The sequence below is a fragment of the Pinus tabuliformis genome, chromosome 2_2, assembly GCF_031772625.1.
Source record: "Pinus tabuliformis cultivar Carrire ecotype Pingquan chromosome 2_2, CPIR1, whole genome shotgun sequence".
In the NCBI taxonomy this organism is placed as follows: Eukaryota; Viridiplantae; Streptophyta; class Pinopsida; order Pinales; family Pinaceae; genus Pinus; species Pinus tabuliformis.
Window position 1 is genome coordinate 22361273 of NC_142300.1, and position 16981 is coordinate 22378253.

General features: G+C 33.7%; 1 protein-coding gene across 1 annotated transcript in view; it reads left to right on the plus strand.

Annotated features, from left to right (window-relative positions):
• The window catches only part of LOC149191336 (uncharacterized), a 90618-nt gene extending 80814 nt beyond the window's left edge, over window positions 1-9804 (plus strand). The window contains exons 2-3 of the mRNA XM_089406604.1: window positions 7036-7293; window positions 9146-9804. Of these exons, the coding sequence (XP_089262730.1) occupies window positions 7036-7293; window positions 9146-9804 (917 nt within the window). The remainder of the gene's footprint in view (window positions 1-7035; window positions 7294-9145) is intronic.
• Window positions 9805-16981: the final 7177 nt, after the last annotated feature.

The window sequence follows — 16981 nt, forward strand, 5'->3', positions numbered from 1 at the left end:
GAGGAGGGAGTTATACTCCTCCTCCAAGGCGAACTCCCAAGAGGGATGCCCAACAACCTTAGCATAAGACTGCGGATAAGAAGACTGAACCAAACGACAATGTCAGGATGGCGTTGGTTCAGTGGTAGTGAGGGCAAGAGGAGGCTCAATAGACTCTGAGCTAGTCCTCCGCGAATCAAAATTATCCCCCACAAGACCATTTCTAGTAGCTGGGTGGTCTTGTGCATGTATCTCACTTAGGCTCCTTGTTCTCTGATTTATGACAGGGGAAGTTGATTCACTATTGGAAGCCAGATCTGGGCTTGGATGTGGATCATCATATGCATGCACTGGATTTGTATCTGAAGACTTTATCTCAGCATCTGTATGCTTTACCTTGGCATCTGCATGCTCTATATTTGCATCTGAGTGTACTAAGTCATCATCTCGGACATGAGGTAGATAAAAGGTGTCTGCATGTGGTAATTGAGGTGCATGGGAGAGACTTTAATCAAATTTGACACTTCGCTCAATGATGAGCTTGTTCGTAGAGGAAATTAGGAGCTGGTATCCCTTCACACCATCAGGGTATCCAACAAAGATGCACTCAATGCTTTGCGGATCAAGAGATTTACTCTTTTCAGAGGGGATCCAGGCCTATGCTCGGGAGCTTAAAACACGGAAGAGGGTGACCTTTGGTTTAGTGTCGCTCCAAGCCTCAAAGGGGGTCTGATCCTTGACAGACCTATGAGGAGATCTGTTCTGGATGTAGTTAGCACAATTAAGTGCTTTAGCCCATAGCTTATGAGGTAGTGACTTAGCATGTAGCATGCATGAATCCATCTCTTTGAGAGATCGGTTCTTTCTCTCAGCAACTCCGTTCTGCTGTAGAGTGTATGGAACTGTGTGTTGCAACTGTATACCAGACTCAAGGCAAAGGTTCTAAAGTGATGTGTTAACATATTCCCCCCCATTGTTTGTACAGAGGGTTTTGATCTTTCTCTCTGACTGTGTCTCAACTAGTGCTTTGAAATCGTCAAAGTGCACAAAAACTTTAGATTTGGCCCTAAGAAGATACACCCAAGTATACCATGAGAAATCATCAATAAATGTAAGCACATACCTTGCTTTGTTGATGGAAGGATGAGGAAAAGGCCCCATGAGATCACTATGTATCAGATCTAGAGGAGAGGATGCTCTGTGAGTCTTACCAGTGTCAAAATTTTATCTAGGATGTTTGCCAAGGACACATCCTTTACAAATTCCTTTGAAGAAACTGATATTTGGCAAGCCTTCCACCATCTCATGCTTGCTTAGCTGCTGCATATACCTATAATTTAAGTGACCAAACCTCTTGTGCCAAAGCCTACTACTATCATTGGCATGTGTAAGCAATAAGGAGGATTCAGATTCAATAAATTCAGAAAATGTATAGAGTCTAGCTCCATTGTTTACCTTGCTAGTTGAAATTTTGGAGCTGCTATGTAGGTCATATATGTTCACTGCATTTGGAGTGAATTCCACTCTCTTTCCAGTGCTGGAATGAGTGATCTGATAAATTGCAAGTAGGTTTACCGAAAGTTTTGGAACATGAAGCACATCTTCAAAGCTTCCGTGTAAAATTTCCACTCTACCTTTTGCAGTGACCTCAATAGGTGAGTCATCTCCCATGAGGATGGGAGGTCCTTTGCATGCATCCAAAGATGAATAGACTTCCTTTGCAGCAGCCATATGATGTGATGCACCAGAATCTATAATCCATGAATTAGGGAAAGAGTTAATTGCAACTAAAGCATGAAAATTGTTACCTTTCCTGTGTGGCGGAGCCTCAGTTTTCTTTTTGGTGCCCTGAGGGATGTGGTCCCTAAGGTTGTGCTTTTGAAGGATTTCTGCCATTTGGTCAATTTGTTTCTTCATGTAGGAGGATTCCGGAAGGAATCTTTGGTGATAGTAGGTGAATTTGTCTCCTTTCTTCCCTTTCTCATTTCTAGAGCCGGAGGAGTCATTGAAGGGCTTGGTGTGCCCTTCCTTCTTTGGATGGGAATGCGCTTTTCCCTTGTCTTTTTGCTGCTGATTTTTCTAATTTGAATAAGATTTGTGATTTTTATTTTGGCTACCATCATGCACAGCAAGTGCATGCGCTTTTGGATGTTTGATTTTTCCCATGCCAATGAGTTTATCTTGTTCAAAAGTGAGGGACTCCATGAACTCTTTGAGAGAAGGCATAGTGTATGATTTACCTGTTGCGAGCCTTACTGAATGAAATGTAGACACAAAGATGGAGTATTCTGGTTCGAGCTTTGACATAATAGAGAGAACTTGGTGACTATCCTCCTTGGATTTGTCAATTCCACAACTCTTGAGTTGTAGCAATAGATCATTATATTTGGTGAAGAAGTCTTGAACTCTGTCATAGTTCCATGGATCCAATGAGAGCAACTTCACTTCGAGCAGATGCCCTTTCATCTCATCCTATTTCCCATAGAGTTCTTCAACCTTTTTCCAAATCTCATTGGGAGTATTGCAGGCAGATAGATGAAATTGCAACTTTGGGGAGATGCACATGCATATGGATCCATGGGCCTCATACATGTGGTTAAGGTACTTGGATTTCTTTATGGCTGAAGTGGGTTCCACTTCTACAGCCATGGTAATCATGTACAACCCTTTCTGACGAAGGTAGCGAGCCATTTGGTCCTTCCATTCATGATAATTGTATGATGTTAGGATCGATGCTTTGGGAAACTCCATTTTTCTGTCGATCTTCGATCTCCAAGATGTAATGCCTGCAAAATAAAGTACTGGTGCACCTTTTATCTAGCAACCTGTGGGCTATGATACCATGTAAATGTGTTAGAAAACTTGCACAAATGAATCTAGCTAGTAAAGGTTGAACACACAGTTTTGCAGAGAAAAAACACTGAAAGAATCGAAAGAACAAAAAGAATGATTGATTCAGAAAATATGTTACAATGCTCATGATATAGCATTACTGGGTGAAGACCCTAAGGTAATGTGCCATAGTGGTGATCAATGAGAGGACTCAACACCTACAGCAAGTTCCGGAGAGAACTAGCCAGTTGCAGAGTGAAAGGAGGAGCAAATCAGGGAGTAAATCATGCAGAAGAACTAGCCAGTTGCGGAGTGAAGGGAGGAGAAAATCAGGGAGTAAATAATGTAGAAGAACTAGCCAGTTGCGAAGTGAAAGGAGGAGAAAATCTGGGAGTAAATCATGCATAAAGGATCTTGCATGTAGTCCCATGCTCTAACTAAGTGTTCGCATGTGCTAGTAATGAAGGTCCTAGGTGTGTAGTATCTCCAACATTTACCGTATATTACAATATACATGGTACAGAGTCAAACCCAATGCTATATATTACTGCAAATTGAAGAGTTTTTGTTGGGTTCACGCAATGAACAAGTTATTTTGATATAAAGTTTAATAGTTTTTTAATTATTTATTAATATAAATATTTATCAGAAGTTTTTGAATATTTTAAAATTTTAATAAATATAAATAAAATCAATTATTTGACTTCATTTATATTTATAAAATTTTCAAAATATTTTAAAATCTAAAATATATAATATTTTTTAATAATTGGGTCAACATGCTAATTCTATAGCTTAGTACGAGGGGATGTGTAAGTTTGTCCATTTATCTCTGAAGTTGACATGTATTCTAATTAGAAAAATAATGTTAACTATATAAAACAAAAATGAATATGTTTTAAAATAATTTAAAGTAAAAAAAATAAAAAAATGTGTAAGTAAGATGTTTAAACTTTATACTTTTCAAAAATATTTCAATAAGAGATTTAAATAAACTAGTTAAGATCTATGTTAATTAATTGAGTGTTGAAAATAGCAACAAGAAATGCTAAAGATAGAAGTGCTAAAAATAGCAGTTCGGGTACGAGTGCTGGATTGAGCAACAGGGAATAAAAAATGGAAGTTCTAAAAATAGCAGTGCTATTTTTAGCAGTTTGGGATGGATTCCAATTTTAGTGAGTCCGTGGACTAAAATAGGAAGTAAAATTCGAATTTGAACTTAATAGTTGTTTAAAAATAGATTAATTAATTCAACATGAGTTAATTAGTTGTGAAAAGTCAAACATGAAGTCTATGTGAGGACATGCAACAGTTTCTCTATTAATTGAGGAGTTTATCCATCACTTAAAGAGATAAGGATGAGTTCTAATTTGAGATGTAATTAGTTGGCTCAGTTAACTAGTCAAGTCCAATTAGATTGATTTAAATAGTTTGTTTAAACTAATGTGAGTTCAGTTAGTTAATGCATGTTTGCATATAACTGCTGCACTTCAAATAACTGAATATTCTCTCATGAATAAGTCATGCATGTGGCTTTAGACAGAGATCTAGTTGAGATCAGAGGAGGGGCAATATACTATTAGTTGGATGGATTTTTCCTATAAAGGAAGCTCATCCATGGAGAAGGATTTATCTCTTTCAAAATTGTGCAGTTGGATCAAAGGTTAGTGAGTGTGTGAAGAGGCCAATTCACACAAGTGACAGCACTGGACCCCAAGGAAAATTGCGCAAAGAAATAGGAGGCTTGGAGGGCAGAGGAGAAGGTTTGTGAGAAGCCTTTGACTGTCTTTGAGCAGCAAAGGGATTGCAGAGATAGCAGGATAGCTTGTGAGCTGATTTTTTTTGTAATCCGGACTATATTTTCACTTGTATGATAATACAAAGTTGGGATTTTAGGCTGAGGCTTTTCCCGAGTTATTTCTTCCGTGTTATGTGTGATTGATTTCTTCTTATCACTGATATGTGTTCAATTGATCTTGCTCGATTAAGCTTCCACATAATTGTTTGTAGAAGTGGATCAAGTATTTGGCTTTAGTATATTGCATTATCAGTTGATCTACAGTGGGAACTTCTACATTGAGCTAATAAAATGTATCTTTGTAAAATATTTTAATGTCAATTATGTATATATTATATATCATTTCAAAAAATATGTATATATCATGAAAAATTAAGTTGATATGGCTAAAATGTTTATTTGGTCTTATATATATTCTATATAGCATTTATTTTAAAATACAATTTAAACAATGGAAAATTACACATTATATTTTGCACTTTAAAAAAGTTTGCACCTGAATAAATTTGATCCCTGTGAACTCATGTTAAATCAGTGCTTAAAATAGATCTATAATGGTTTAAAAAGTCCCAAAAAAATATTTATATAAATTATGTTTATATCTATTTAATAACACGAATTCAAGACACTTGAAATATACATGATATCTATCATGACATAATGATGAAGATAAATATAATTATTTGATCATTGCTTTGGCTTGTTTGAAAATGTAACATCATTTCAGGTTCTCTGCTGACTTGTTTGTGTATCTGGCGCTTTTATATATTGAGTAAATAGGACTATCAATTATTTATTTATATACCTATATATAATTTTATCAATTTTTTTGAAAAAATGATTGATAAATATTTTTTTATATAAATTAAAGGTTAGAATTTGCAATTTATATAAATTTATTGAATATTAAAATTTGCACTCCACCATTTAATTTGTTTGTATTTGATAATCTAATTGTCAATTTTACTCCGTTCTTATTATATTCTAATTTCTGGACTTCATCTTTAAATGTTAAAATCTGCAATCCACGTAAACTCAAATATAAAACTGCTATCTATGATAAAAGCTTAATCTAAACCCACAGGCAACCGCCCAGGTTCATAAATCACCTGCCGACCATCGCTGTCTATCTTTTTGTTTTTCTTGCCCTCTGTCCGAGAGGAGCAAAGCATGGCAACGAAAGATCTGGCAGCAGCTGCACTTGTGTACAAAGAAATACCTATCCTTCTCCTCGTTATTTATATTACTCATTATTCTGTGCATATTTTTTATTTTCTTGTCCTCTGTCCGAGAGGAGAAAAGAAAGAATGCTCTGGCAGCAGCTGCACTTGTGTACAAAGAAAGCCCATCCTGGGTATCTTTTGCTGCTGACTTTTGAAACTGAAGCACTTCACTCGGCCGACATCACATGGACATTTTCCACCTTGGTATATCTGTCTGTCTGCATCAGGGTTTTTCTTAGTTCTTGGAATTCAGTGATATATGGAAAGTCAAAGTTTTAAATTATTTGTGATATTTATATGATATAGATTGATTCAGAAATGGGATATTTTTTATAAAGTCCTACCACCGCCATCATAGTTTATTATTTCCTTTCCTTGGCACTAACCATTTGAATTTTAAAGGAAATGTTTGTTTTTATTTTTGTTATTTTAAGGTGGTAATTTGTGAATTCTGATTATTTCAAAAATTCATTTTGAATGGATAAATAAATTCTAACCCTATGAAAAATTTGAGACACTTAGATGACAGTTCTTAAAAAAACTCCACACTGTTATTTTTTTCTCAAAGGCTTCCACCACCTTGCTTGAGCAGTGATGATTCTGCAAATTGTCATCTTCTTCTTGGTGCCTACTGTGAATCTTGCAGCAATATTAACAACCACAGAGACGTGAATCCTGCAGGAATATTAAGAACCACAGAGAAGATGAGAGGAGGACGTGAGAAGAACAGTAGTAGACATTATGTATGTTCATGGGCATTCAAGTTTAAAAAAGTAATGATGTGCGTGTTTTATGGGGCTCAGTTTCAGAAGCCCTCTAGCCGTAGGGTAGCAATTTCCAAGGGATCGTGTCATAGAAGGTGGATGGACTGTTGTGGATCAGGCTTCTGCAATATCAGAGGTGTTGTGCATGGCAACACAAGGGTGATGAATAGATCAAGAGATATTTCCCCACAAGCAGCAGCTACTAGTACTTCATCACAGCAATCAAGCTGCACCTGCATCCAATCCAGCCTATACCAGAATGAATTGTCGATGTCCAATGTTCATCAGGAATGCGGTAATATGTTATTGAAAAAAAAACCAATGTTATAATATATTATTTTGTTATTTTTAGTGAAATTATTGAATAATTCGCACAATAAAATGTTATCTCCTCGAAATATCTTATTCCTAGACACTAAGGGAAATCATAATGTATCAGAGAGTCAGTCGCTTAACGTAAGCTCCCGCCGTTCAAAGTCTGCTCATTTCATGATGCTGCAGCAGCAGCAGACAGGTGGGATGTTGACCAGGGATTCATCATCCATGAGCATCAGCCGGAAATGGTACGAATGTCACATGATCGTTGATCCCCTTGAAGCCTTCGCCTTCGCTGCAAGTATATGCGCTTGCCCCTCATGTGGACAAATATTTAGCAACACTGAAGATCTTGAAGAGCATCAGGCGATCAAACATGCAGGTGATATTTCCAGCACACTAATGAACTTCATGCAGCTTGTGTGATGTAAATACAATTAGTACAAATAGAAGCTTGACATATCTACATTAGGGATAATTTGTAGAAAAATAAAAATCGAAACAAAATTGTCTCTAAGATTTGAGTACAAATCTAACTGTTGGTGTGTGTTACAGTCCGATCCAAATCAGTTTTTGTCACAGAAGTGTTAAACATATGGTATAAATTCTTGGGAACAAAACCATTTTTTTATATAGATGATAAGGTATAGTATCTAGGCACTGCGTGAATAATTACCCAAAAAGGAATGATATGGGCAGTTTTAAATATCATTTTATGTAAAGGATGTTACATGTCTAACTGGGTGCTTCTGCTTTACTTAGATTGTTCTGCAAGTTCATACAAAAAAATGTTTTTTTATTAGGTCATATATATATATATATACTCTCTTCTCTATTTTTTTTTCAATTTCTTTTATTTTTACAGTCAAATGACAATTAAGGGTGGATAATTAGCCATTAGTGTTTAACTATTTTCCTATACCAGCCAATTACTCCAGTGAATTGAAAAGTCAATAAATATATATATAGATATATACTTCCTCCCTGTGTATGCTTTCAATCTCTCTTATTTTTAAAGTAAAATGACAATCTTATTTTTACAGTAAAATGACAATTACATGCTTCTCTTTCCAGACACATCAGGCCTAGTTACAATTACACTGGATAAGTAGCCATTAAGTGTTTTCATATCCCCATTCAATTACTATGCAAGGAGAATTCCAGTGAATTGAAAATTATATTTTTTTATTAATTTATATATATTTTCTCTTTAGTTACAATTACTTTGTATATAACTCTTAAAGAGTTATTAAGTATATTTTTGTTATTATATTTTGCATGAAGTTTAAACTTTTTAATTCATTTCATTTGGTCACTGTACTATTCCTTTCTCGAGAGCTGTAATGTTTAACAGGTACCATAAATATTCGTGCCCATTATTATGTATGATATAAGAGTTATTAAGTATATTTTTGTTATTATATTTTGCATGAAGTTTAAACTTTTTAATTCATTTCATTTTGTCACTGTACTATTCCTTTTTCTAGAGCTGTAATGTTTAACAGGTACCATAAATATTCGTGCCCGTTATTATGTATCATATAAATTATTCTAATGCTCCGTATATTTTTGTTATTATATTTTGCATGAAGTTTAAACTTTTTAATTCATTTCATTTTGTCACTGTACTATTCCTTCTCTAGAGCTGTAATGTTTAACAGGTACCATAAATATTCGTGCCCGTTATTATGTATGATATAAATTATTCTAATGCTTCTGTTTCTAATGGAAACACATATTTTTCTTTAACATTATTATAATTTTATTAGTTGTGTTTAGAATTATATAAATTAATATAATACTTCTGTTTTTAATGGACTTTTTTTTAATAGTATTGAGTTTAGATGTTTATTGAGTCAATAAATTATTTTATAATTTATTATAAGGTGTAATTTTATAATTTATTATAATGTGTAATTTTGTCTATTTTTATCAAAATTGAAATTTTATTTGTATGTGTCAAAATAAGTTCTCTTAAAATTTAAAAAAAATAAAAATTATACAAAACATTTAAATAATATTTGTTCGTAAAAAAAATTTCCAAATCAAATTATATCCTTAGATCTTTCTCAACTCATATTGCATCTTTATTTAAAATAAATATGTTAATTATAACTTTAGCCATTATGATTAAGAACATATCTTTCTCTTTAACATTATTCTAACTTTACAAGTGTTTATTATATTAAGCAGTATCAGTGCTCTTTACCTGTTGTTGTTATTATGTTAAGCAGTATCAGTGCTTGGCGAAGAAGATTCAGCCCGCACTGTGGTTGAGATCATATTCCAATCGAGCTGGTTGAAAAAAGAAAGTCCAATCTGCAAAATCGAGAGGATACTGAAGATACACAACAGCCAGAGAACCATTAGCAAATTCGAAGAGTACAGAGACATGGTGAAAACAAAAGAAGGTAAGAAGCTGCTAAAGAAGGATCCTCGATGCATGGCAGATGGAAACGAACTCCGGGGCTTTTACTGTACTAGGCTTGCTTGTTCGTTGGGAACAAATGCAGAGAATTCTAGTTTATGTAACCAGCCTTCATGCAATACCTGCAATGTCATAAGAAATGGTTTCTGTCCTACTCGGCCAAACTCTGAGATTGCAGAAAAGGGCAAGGGCTTCTGGGTTTACACCACTGCAAGCAGTGCGAAAGCTCATGACTCCATACAGTTTTTGGAAGAAGAGTTGGAAATGGGAAAAGGAAAGAGAAAGAGAGCAATGTTGGTATGCAGAATGATTGCAGGCCGCGTACAAAAATCCCATGATGATGCCGATTTCTTAGCTGGTGGATTTGATTCCATTGCAGGGCACTACTCCAATCTCGAAGAGTTGTTTTTATACCATCCTAGTGCGGTCCTCCCATGCTTTCTTGTTATTTACCATACTTTGTAATACTGTTTTCATCATTTGTAAATAGACTTTTACAAGGCATCATTCTCGTAATATTGCTTTCATCCTTTTTAAATTAACTTTGAAGGTTTATGTTTATTCAAGTTTTTGTGATTGATATTATAAATAATTAGAAATGTTTTTAAGGAGAAATTATATTGGAATTGTATTGTTTAAGGATTTCGAACCTAGTGTGATTTATGTCAGGGTTTTTGGATTTGTTAGGAAGATTATGTTTTGTTGTATTTTATTGCTATAAGTTTTAGCTTTTTTATTATTTTTATAATTGAATTTGTTTAAAATTTTGTAAAAAATTGTTCGAATTATAAATTTGAGTTTTGAATTTCTTATCATAATACTTTAAAAGAAATTCAAAAACTAGATTTATTTATAAGTAAAAAAATAAAAAAAATTCACAACTTAACAAAATAAAATTTAAATTATTTTACCAAATTCTAATAAAAAAACTCCAAAAATAACTTAATAGTTAAACACCAATTTGATTTTGTATTTTTATGGTAAGTGCCCACATCTTATGAATTCATAATTTAGTGCGGGACCAAAAAACTCTACTTCCGACCTGGAATCAATACGTGATGACTCGCATAAAACATAAACAATACCATGTTAGATAAGCTAAATTGTAAATTAGGCTCACATCTAGCACGTATCTCGGCTTAATCTAGTTATGCAAGAACATAAAAACTTTCAAGAATTTTATTCTTTCTGCTTTAGCCACCCGTCGATTTATTTTGGCTGCTAATTTTAAAGTCAAATTTTATTTTTAACAGATAAGGTGGTTTTTTTTTTTTGCTGGGAAAATTAGTTAGTTGAGTGTGGCCATGTTTAAAAATTTAAACTTCAATAAATATGGGTGGTATGCTAATTTTCAGTTACATAGGAATGGTATTGATGTTATTATTAGTTATTTTTGAATGAAATCAATTGATATAATTAAATATTAATATTTTAAAGAAGTTTATGAAGATTTTATATAATAAGATAAGTTTTAAGTTAAATAAAGAGAGTCTAAAAAGTTACATATTACATGTGGAAGCTTCTATAGGAATAAAATTTCAGTACTTTGTAACACCTTAAAGGAAGTGAATTATTAGGAAGAAGAAACTAAGGAACTATATATTGAATAGTCTAAGGAAAAGGAATTGAGAGCTTAGGTTGACTTATATTGCTACCTATATCATTGAGAGAAACATGAATCATTAAGGGGACTGTGTGAGATCAACAAATTTATTATGGTGCGTATGTATTAACATGGTATTATGATGACAATTAATTGTGGGATACATGGAAGCATAATAATACTATCATTGTATAGTGAGTGCAAGTTAATGATGGTTTCTTGTGAAGAGTTAGTGACAATGAAAACCTGGAAACACCAACATGTTAACTTGTACTCATAATTAGAGATATTCATGGTGTAAAAAGATGAAATATGGGAAAATGATTTGCTTTCGCAATATATACTTTTACTTATAGAAATTGTGTCTAACTATGTGAATTTTACTTTTTACTTTTGCTAACATTGGTATGTTATTTTTCATTCAAAATATAATGCATGTGTTTGTGTTATTGCACCCTTTGAGTATCCAAATGATGAAATATTACTATGAAAACTTGTAGAGTTGTAGAAAACATATTTTTCTTGTGCATAACTATTTTTACAAAATTTATAATATTAATTTTATATTTTTTTTTAGATTATGAAAGTCATTGTATCCTTGAAATTACAAGGTCTTCCATTAGTGCAACCTAAAAGGGTCTTAAAAATAGTAAAAACTATGAATTTTTTTTTTTTAGAATTTACACAATGGACTCTATATGGGCGTTTAGTTTCATGCACAACAGGTTTGTCTAGATTATAGAAAAATAACATCAAAAATAGAGTTAAATATGTTTTCCTTTTCGAAAAATGATGTTCTAGCTTACATCAAAGATAGAGATACATATGTTTTTTTTTTTAAATTGATTGTTTTCATGTATTTGCAGTACACACCACTAGGTTCGATCCTGAACCTCATTTGAAGAAACCAAGTCCCCTTCCATGTTGGATTCCTGGCAAGAAAAATTTAAATTCAAAATAATGTGTGAGCATTAATAGCGTGACACGTGTGCATTTCTAGCTCTAGGAACAGGCATGGGTTCATGTAACTAGTGACTTTAACACATGGGAAATGGTGGAGGTGGGTTTATAGGGGGTAGGGAGGGTGAGTGAGGGAGAAATAGAGGGTCCAAGAGAGACACAGAGAGAAATAAGGAGAGAGACAAGAATGTGTTGGTGGGAAATGGTTGAGGTGGGTTTGGGGGGGTGAGGAGAGGAAGGGATAGAGGGGCCAAGGGGAGAGAGAGAGAGAGTAGGGGTGGGGAAGAATGAGTTGGTGAGTGAGGGAAGAGAGTGAATGAGAGGGATAACGAAAGAGGTTGGGGAAGGGAAAGGGAGGTAATTATTGTGGTTGACACAAGGAGGAATAGAGAGACCAATTCGAAGGGGAAAGTTGTGTCGAATGATGGATTGAGAGAGAGTGTGAGAGAGAGAGACTATGTCAGTGAGTGAGTGTTGGGGAAAGAGAGAAAAAGAGAGAGTGGAGGGGTAAGAGACAAGAAGAGTGAGAGATAGTGACATGACACGGGGAGTAAGAGAATTCGAGAGGGGGAGATAGGGAGGTAGGGAGGGGTAGATAGAGAAGGATAAAAAGAGAGAGGGGGGGGGTGCCGTTGTTGTGAAGAAAGGACTATGTGAGGGAGGGAGGGATAAAGAAGTATAGGAAGGGGGAAGGAGGGAGAGGGGGTCAAGGGAGAGAGAGCATGGAGAGTGAGAGATATATAGATAACTATGGAGAGATAGAGAGAGAGTTGGAAGTCGGGGGTTATTTTGAAGCATGAATTGAGTTAGGGAGGGAGGGATAGAGAAATAAAAGTAGGGAGAGGGAGGGAGGCACAAAGAGAGAGAGGAGGGAGAGTAATAGGAAAGAGGAGGAAGAGAGAGACAAGTAAATGTGGAGAGAGAGCAGGGGGTGAGACAAAGAGATAGACAAGAATATAGGCAGGGAAAGAGATAGAGCTGGGAGGAGAGAGAGGGAAGAAGAGAGAGACAACAAGAGAGGTGTTACATGTTTAATTGGGTGCTTATTTTTTACTTAGATTCTTCTGCTCATTCATACATAATAAGATATTTTTCTTTACTAATTCATATATCATATATTTTTCATTATCAATTTCCTATTTTCTAAAGAAACAAATATATAAATTTATTTCATGTTCATATATTTTTATCTCTCTAATTCAATTTCCAGACAATGAGAATCACAATCAAATGATAATTATATGTTTTTTTTAAATACATATTTTCCTAAGTTACAATTTCACTATATTAATGTCAAAAGTGTTTATATTTTTTCATATCTCATTCAATTGCTAGGCTATGAGAATTACAGTCATTGAAATATATATATATATATATATATATATATATTTTCTTTCTAGATACACACACACACACTTTGAATAAATAATTATTAAATGGATTTTCAATTCATAAAATCTCATTTTTTATCAAGAAACTGTTATAGTTTTTATTATTATAATTTGCATGAAGTTTAAAATGCTTAATGGTTTAATGCACAAATCTTCTTCTCTCTATTTTTTTAATTAATTTAATCTTGTAACTATACTATTCCTTTCTCCAGAGCTGCAACATTTACTCAGTACCATAAATATTTGTGTCCATCATTATGTATCATATAGATTCATATGATGCTTCTCATTTTCATGGTAACATATTTTTCTCTTTGAACATTATTGTAACTTTGCATGTTGTTTATTATATTAAACAGTGTGAGTTTTAAGTGAAGAAGACTCATCCCACAATGCGGATGAGATCATATTCCAATCAAGTAGGTTGAAAAAGGAAAGTAGTATCTGCAAAATTGAGAGGATATTGAAGATATATAACAAGAAGAGAACCATTAGCAAATTCGAGGAATATAGGGACATGGTGAAAGCAGAATCAGGCAACAAGTTACTAAAGAAGGATCCTCGATGCATAGCACATGGAAACAAACTCTAACACTTTCATTGTACTACATTTTTCTGTTCGTTGGGAATAAATGTGGAGTGTTCTAGTTTATGTAATCTACTTTCATGCAAAACCTGTAATCTCATAAGAAATGGTTTCTCTCCTACTCCAAAATTGTAGATGGTAGTAAAGGACAGTTTAACCCACTACCAGCAGTGTGAGGGCTCATGACTCCATATAATTATTGGAATAAGGGGAGTTGGCATCCAAGGAAAAGGGAAAAGGAAATAGAAAGAGAGTAATGTTGTTATACAGGATGATTGCAAGCTGCGTACAAAAATGACTTCACAGCAGCTGGATTTGATTTCATGATGATAATGACTTCATAGCAGGTGGATTTGATTCCATTGTATGTCAATACTCCAATCTTCAAGAGTTGTTTGTCTATAATCCTAGTGCAGTGTTCCCATGCTTTGTTATCATTTACCAGACTCTGTAAACTAAAGACATCATTCTTGTAATATTTTTTTCATCATTTGTAAATTAAACATCTCCTTAAGTTTGGGGTTTCTGGATTTACTGTTTAGTTATCGAGGAAGATAAAACCCTTCAATAATTTTAATCTTCTTCATTATCCATCTGTGTATTTATTGAGATTGTTAAAAGAATTCAAATTGGCTCTTTTTTTCTTTCTAGTTAGATTGAGTTTAGATTATTGTTGGTGTCAAATATTGAATGGAGGATTGTTTTGGGTTCTAAAGCTCCTTGGGATAATTATAATTTTCCACATGTAGCTCCCAACCTTAACCTCTCCCCATCATATTTGAAACAATAATTTGATGGAGACTACAAGTTAACTGAAATGTAACTATAGGTAATTCTCATAGGTTGACTATAAATTGAAATGCTTCTTAATTCTCAAAGGAAGAGGTAAGGGGATAGTTTGTTCTACTATATCTAATTAAAGAAGATTAATAAGTAGATAAATTTATTTATTTCTAAATAAAAAATTTCATTTTATAATGGTTTAATTTGTTTCTTAAGAATTTTTTCTATGAAAATTTAAATTTAAAGTTTTCATTTCATTTTGAAATTACTTATAATATCCCTAAATTTAAAAAAAAATAAAGGTTAAACTTTATTCCAAAAGAAAGAAATCACTAAAGAAACTAAGTTTGTCCATTGAATAATTTATTCCACTTTCTTACCTATGAAATTTGTGTGTGTTACTAATCTAAACTTGATCCAAGATATTTTAAAGTGACTTGGCTTCTAGAAATTTTCAAGCATGAATGATAAAAATTAAACCAGCCTAACAATTAAAATCAAGCATGAATACTTAAATGAAGATGCACATTAAAACAAAATATAGAAGATCGAGACAAGAAAAAAATAAGGACAAAACTAAATGATAACAGAGTTCATCCAGTGTGGACTACGTCTCTGAGTATTTCTTCCAAGAGAGTGGCCTATTTTATTAATATAGTGCTAAGCCTCAAATACTTTATTACAACACCAAAATACTTCCAAAACTTTTGCAACAAAACAAAGCATTCTGCTACTAAATTGAGCTCTTTGCTACCAAAACTCCATTAGATGCTACAAAATCAAGCCACTCACTTCGTTTATAAAAATTATATAGGCTAAAAACTAAGCTTTAAACACTCCAAGCACTAACAAAATGTTAGCACAAAAAAGACTTCAAAACTGAGTTTGAAAATTTTCGGCTCTACAAAGCTCTCTACAATAACTCCCATCGTAATGGAAATTTATTATATATATATATATATATATATATTATTTGGTGGACTGACAGTCATTCCCATGGGTTGTTGAAATATGTGCATGGTTGTTTATAACAAATTACAACCCCATATATATATATATATGGCATGTTGTTAGAACAACCAAAACATTGTTATAACCATACTCGACAGTGTTATAATAACCATACATTAAATATGGTTAAAAACCATAAAATATATCGACGCTCAATTAATATATAACAAACCATGCTATATATAAATTGTTTCACATTCCATACAACTAAGCGTGGCATGACAATTGAACTTCTACTAGCATGTTGTTGTCCACATATAAAACATATGTTATATTTTTTATAACAAATAAAACCATATCCCATCAACATATTCATTTTCAACATTGCCAAAACAAATTACAAAGTGGCCCAATTTCATGTGAACATGTGGTATCCATTGTTGGCGGGTTGTCGGAGTTGTTAATGTGCTGGAAAAGTCGCCAAATTTGGTGGGCTCTGCACACCATTTTTCTACCATAATCATGAATCCATCGTCATATCACATGTTATAATTGAGCCTTGCCAGTTAATTTGTTGTATTATTATTTCACAAATTGCGGGTTAAAACCCAGTCGATGCCAACTGTTAACAATTTTTTGACCGTTGGCCAAAGACCGTGTGGCACCCTGCCATAGGGCCACGTGTTGCCCATCCAATAGGCAACGTTTTGATATCGTATCCTGCCACATCATATGCCATATGTCAAGCTCTGATTCACCCATGTCATCAGTTTGTATAGGCCACATTTTAGCTCCAGGGTATGTCATGTGTTACCTTTGACTTTGACTTTTTTTTCCATGTTGTCAGAAAACTTCAAAATGCGATAATTTTCGCATACGGAATTGGATCGATGTGATTCAAGTTGCATTGAAATCATCTTGTTGGTCTCTTTGACATGGCAATATTTCCATTAAATTTTGGAGACTATGAATTTTAAGCCTTTTTGGATCCTCCTAAATCAGTCCTTCCCATTGAGAGACTTTTGAACCTCCAAAAGGTTCTTATTCAAATACTAAGTGAGGGAAACACCTCCCCATTTGTCCAATATTCATCCACCTTGTTCTGATTATTTGGATCATCACAAAAAGTTTCATATAATTATGACAATTGAAGCCATACTTTTAGCCATTTGCACTTTACCACATCCTTTTACATGTGTTACTTCAGTCATTGTCCATGTACAACACACTAGAAAAATCAACAAATACAAATATGCTAATAACATGTTTGATCCTCTTGACTGGTTCCCATGACAAATTACCATGCTCCAGTACACCTGCTTTTTCCACCTTTCTAGGTATGAGTGAAGAGGTTTTTCTCACATACAT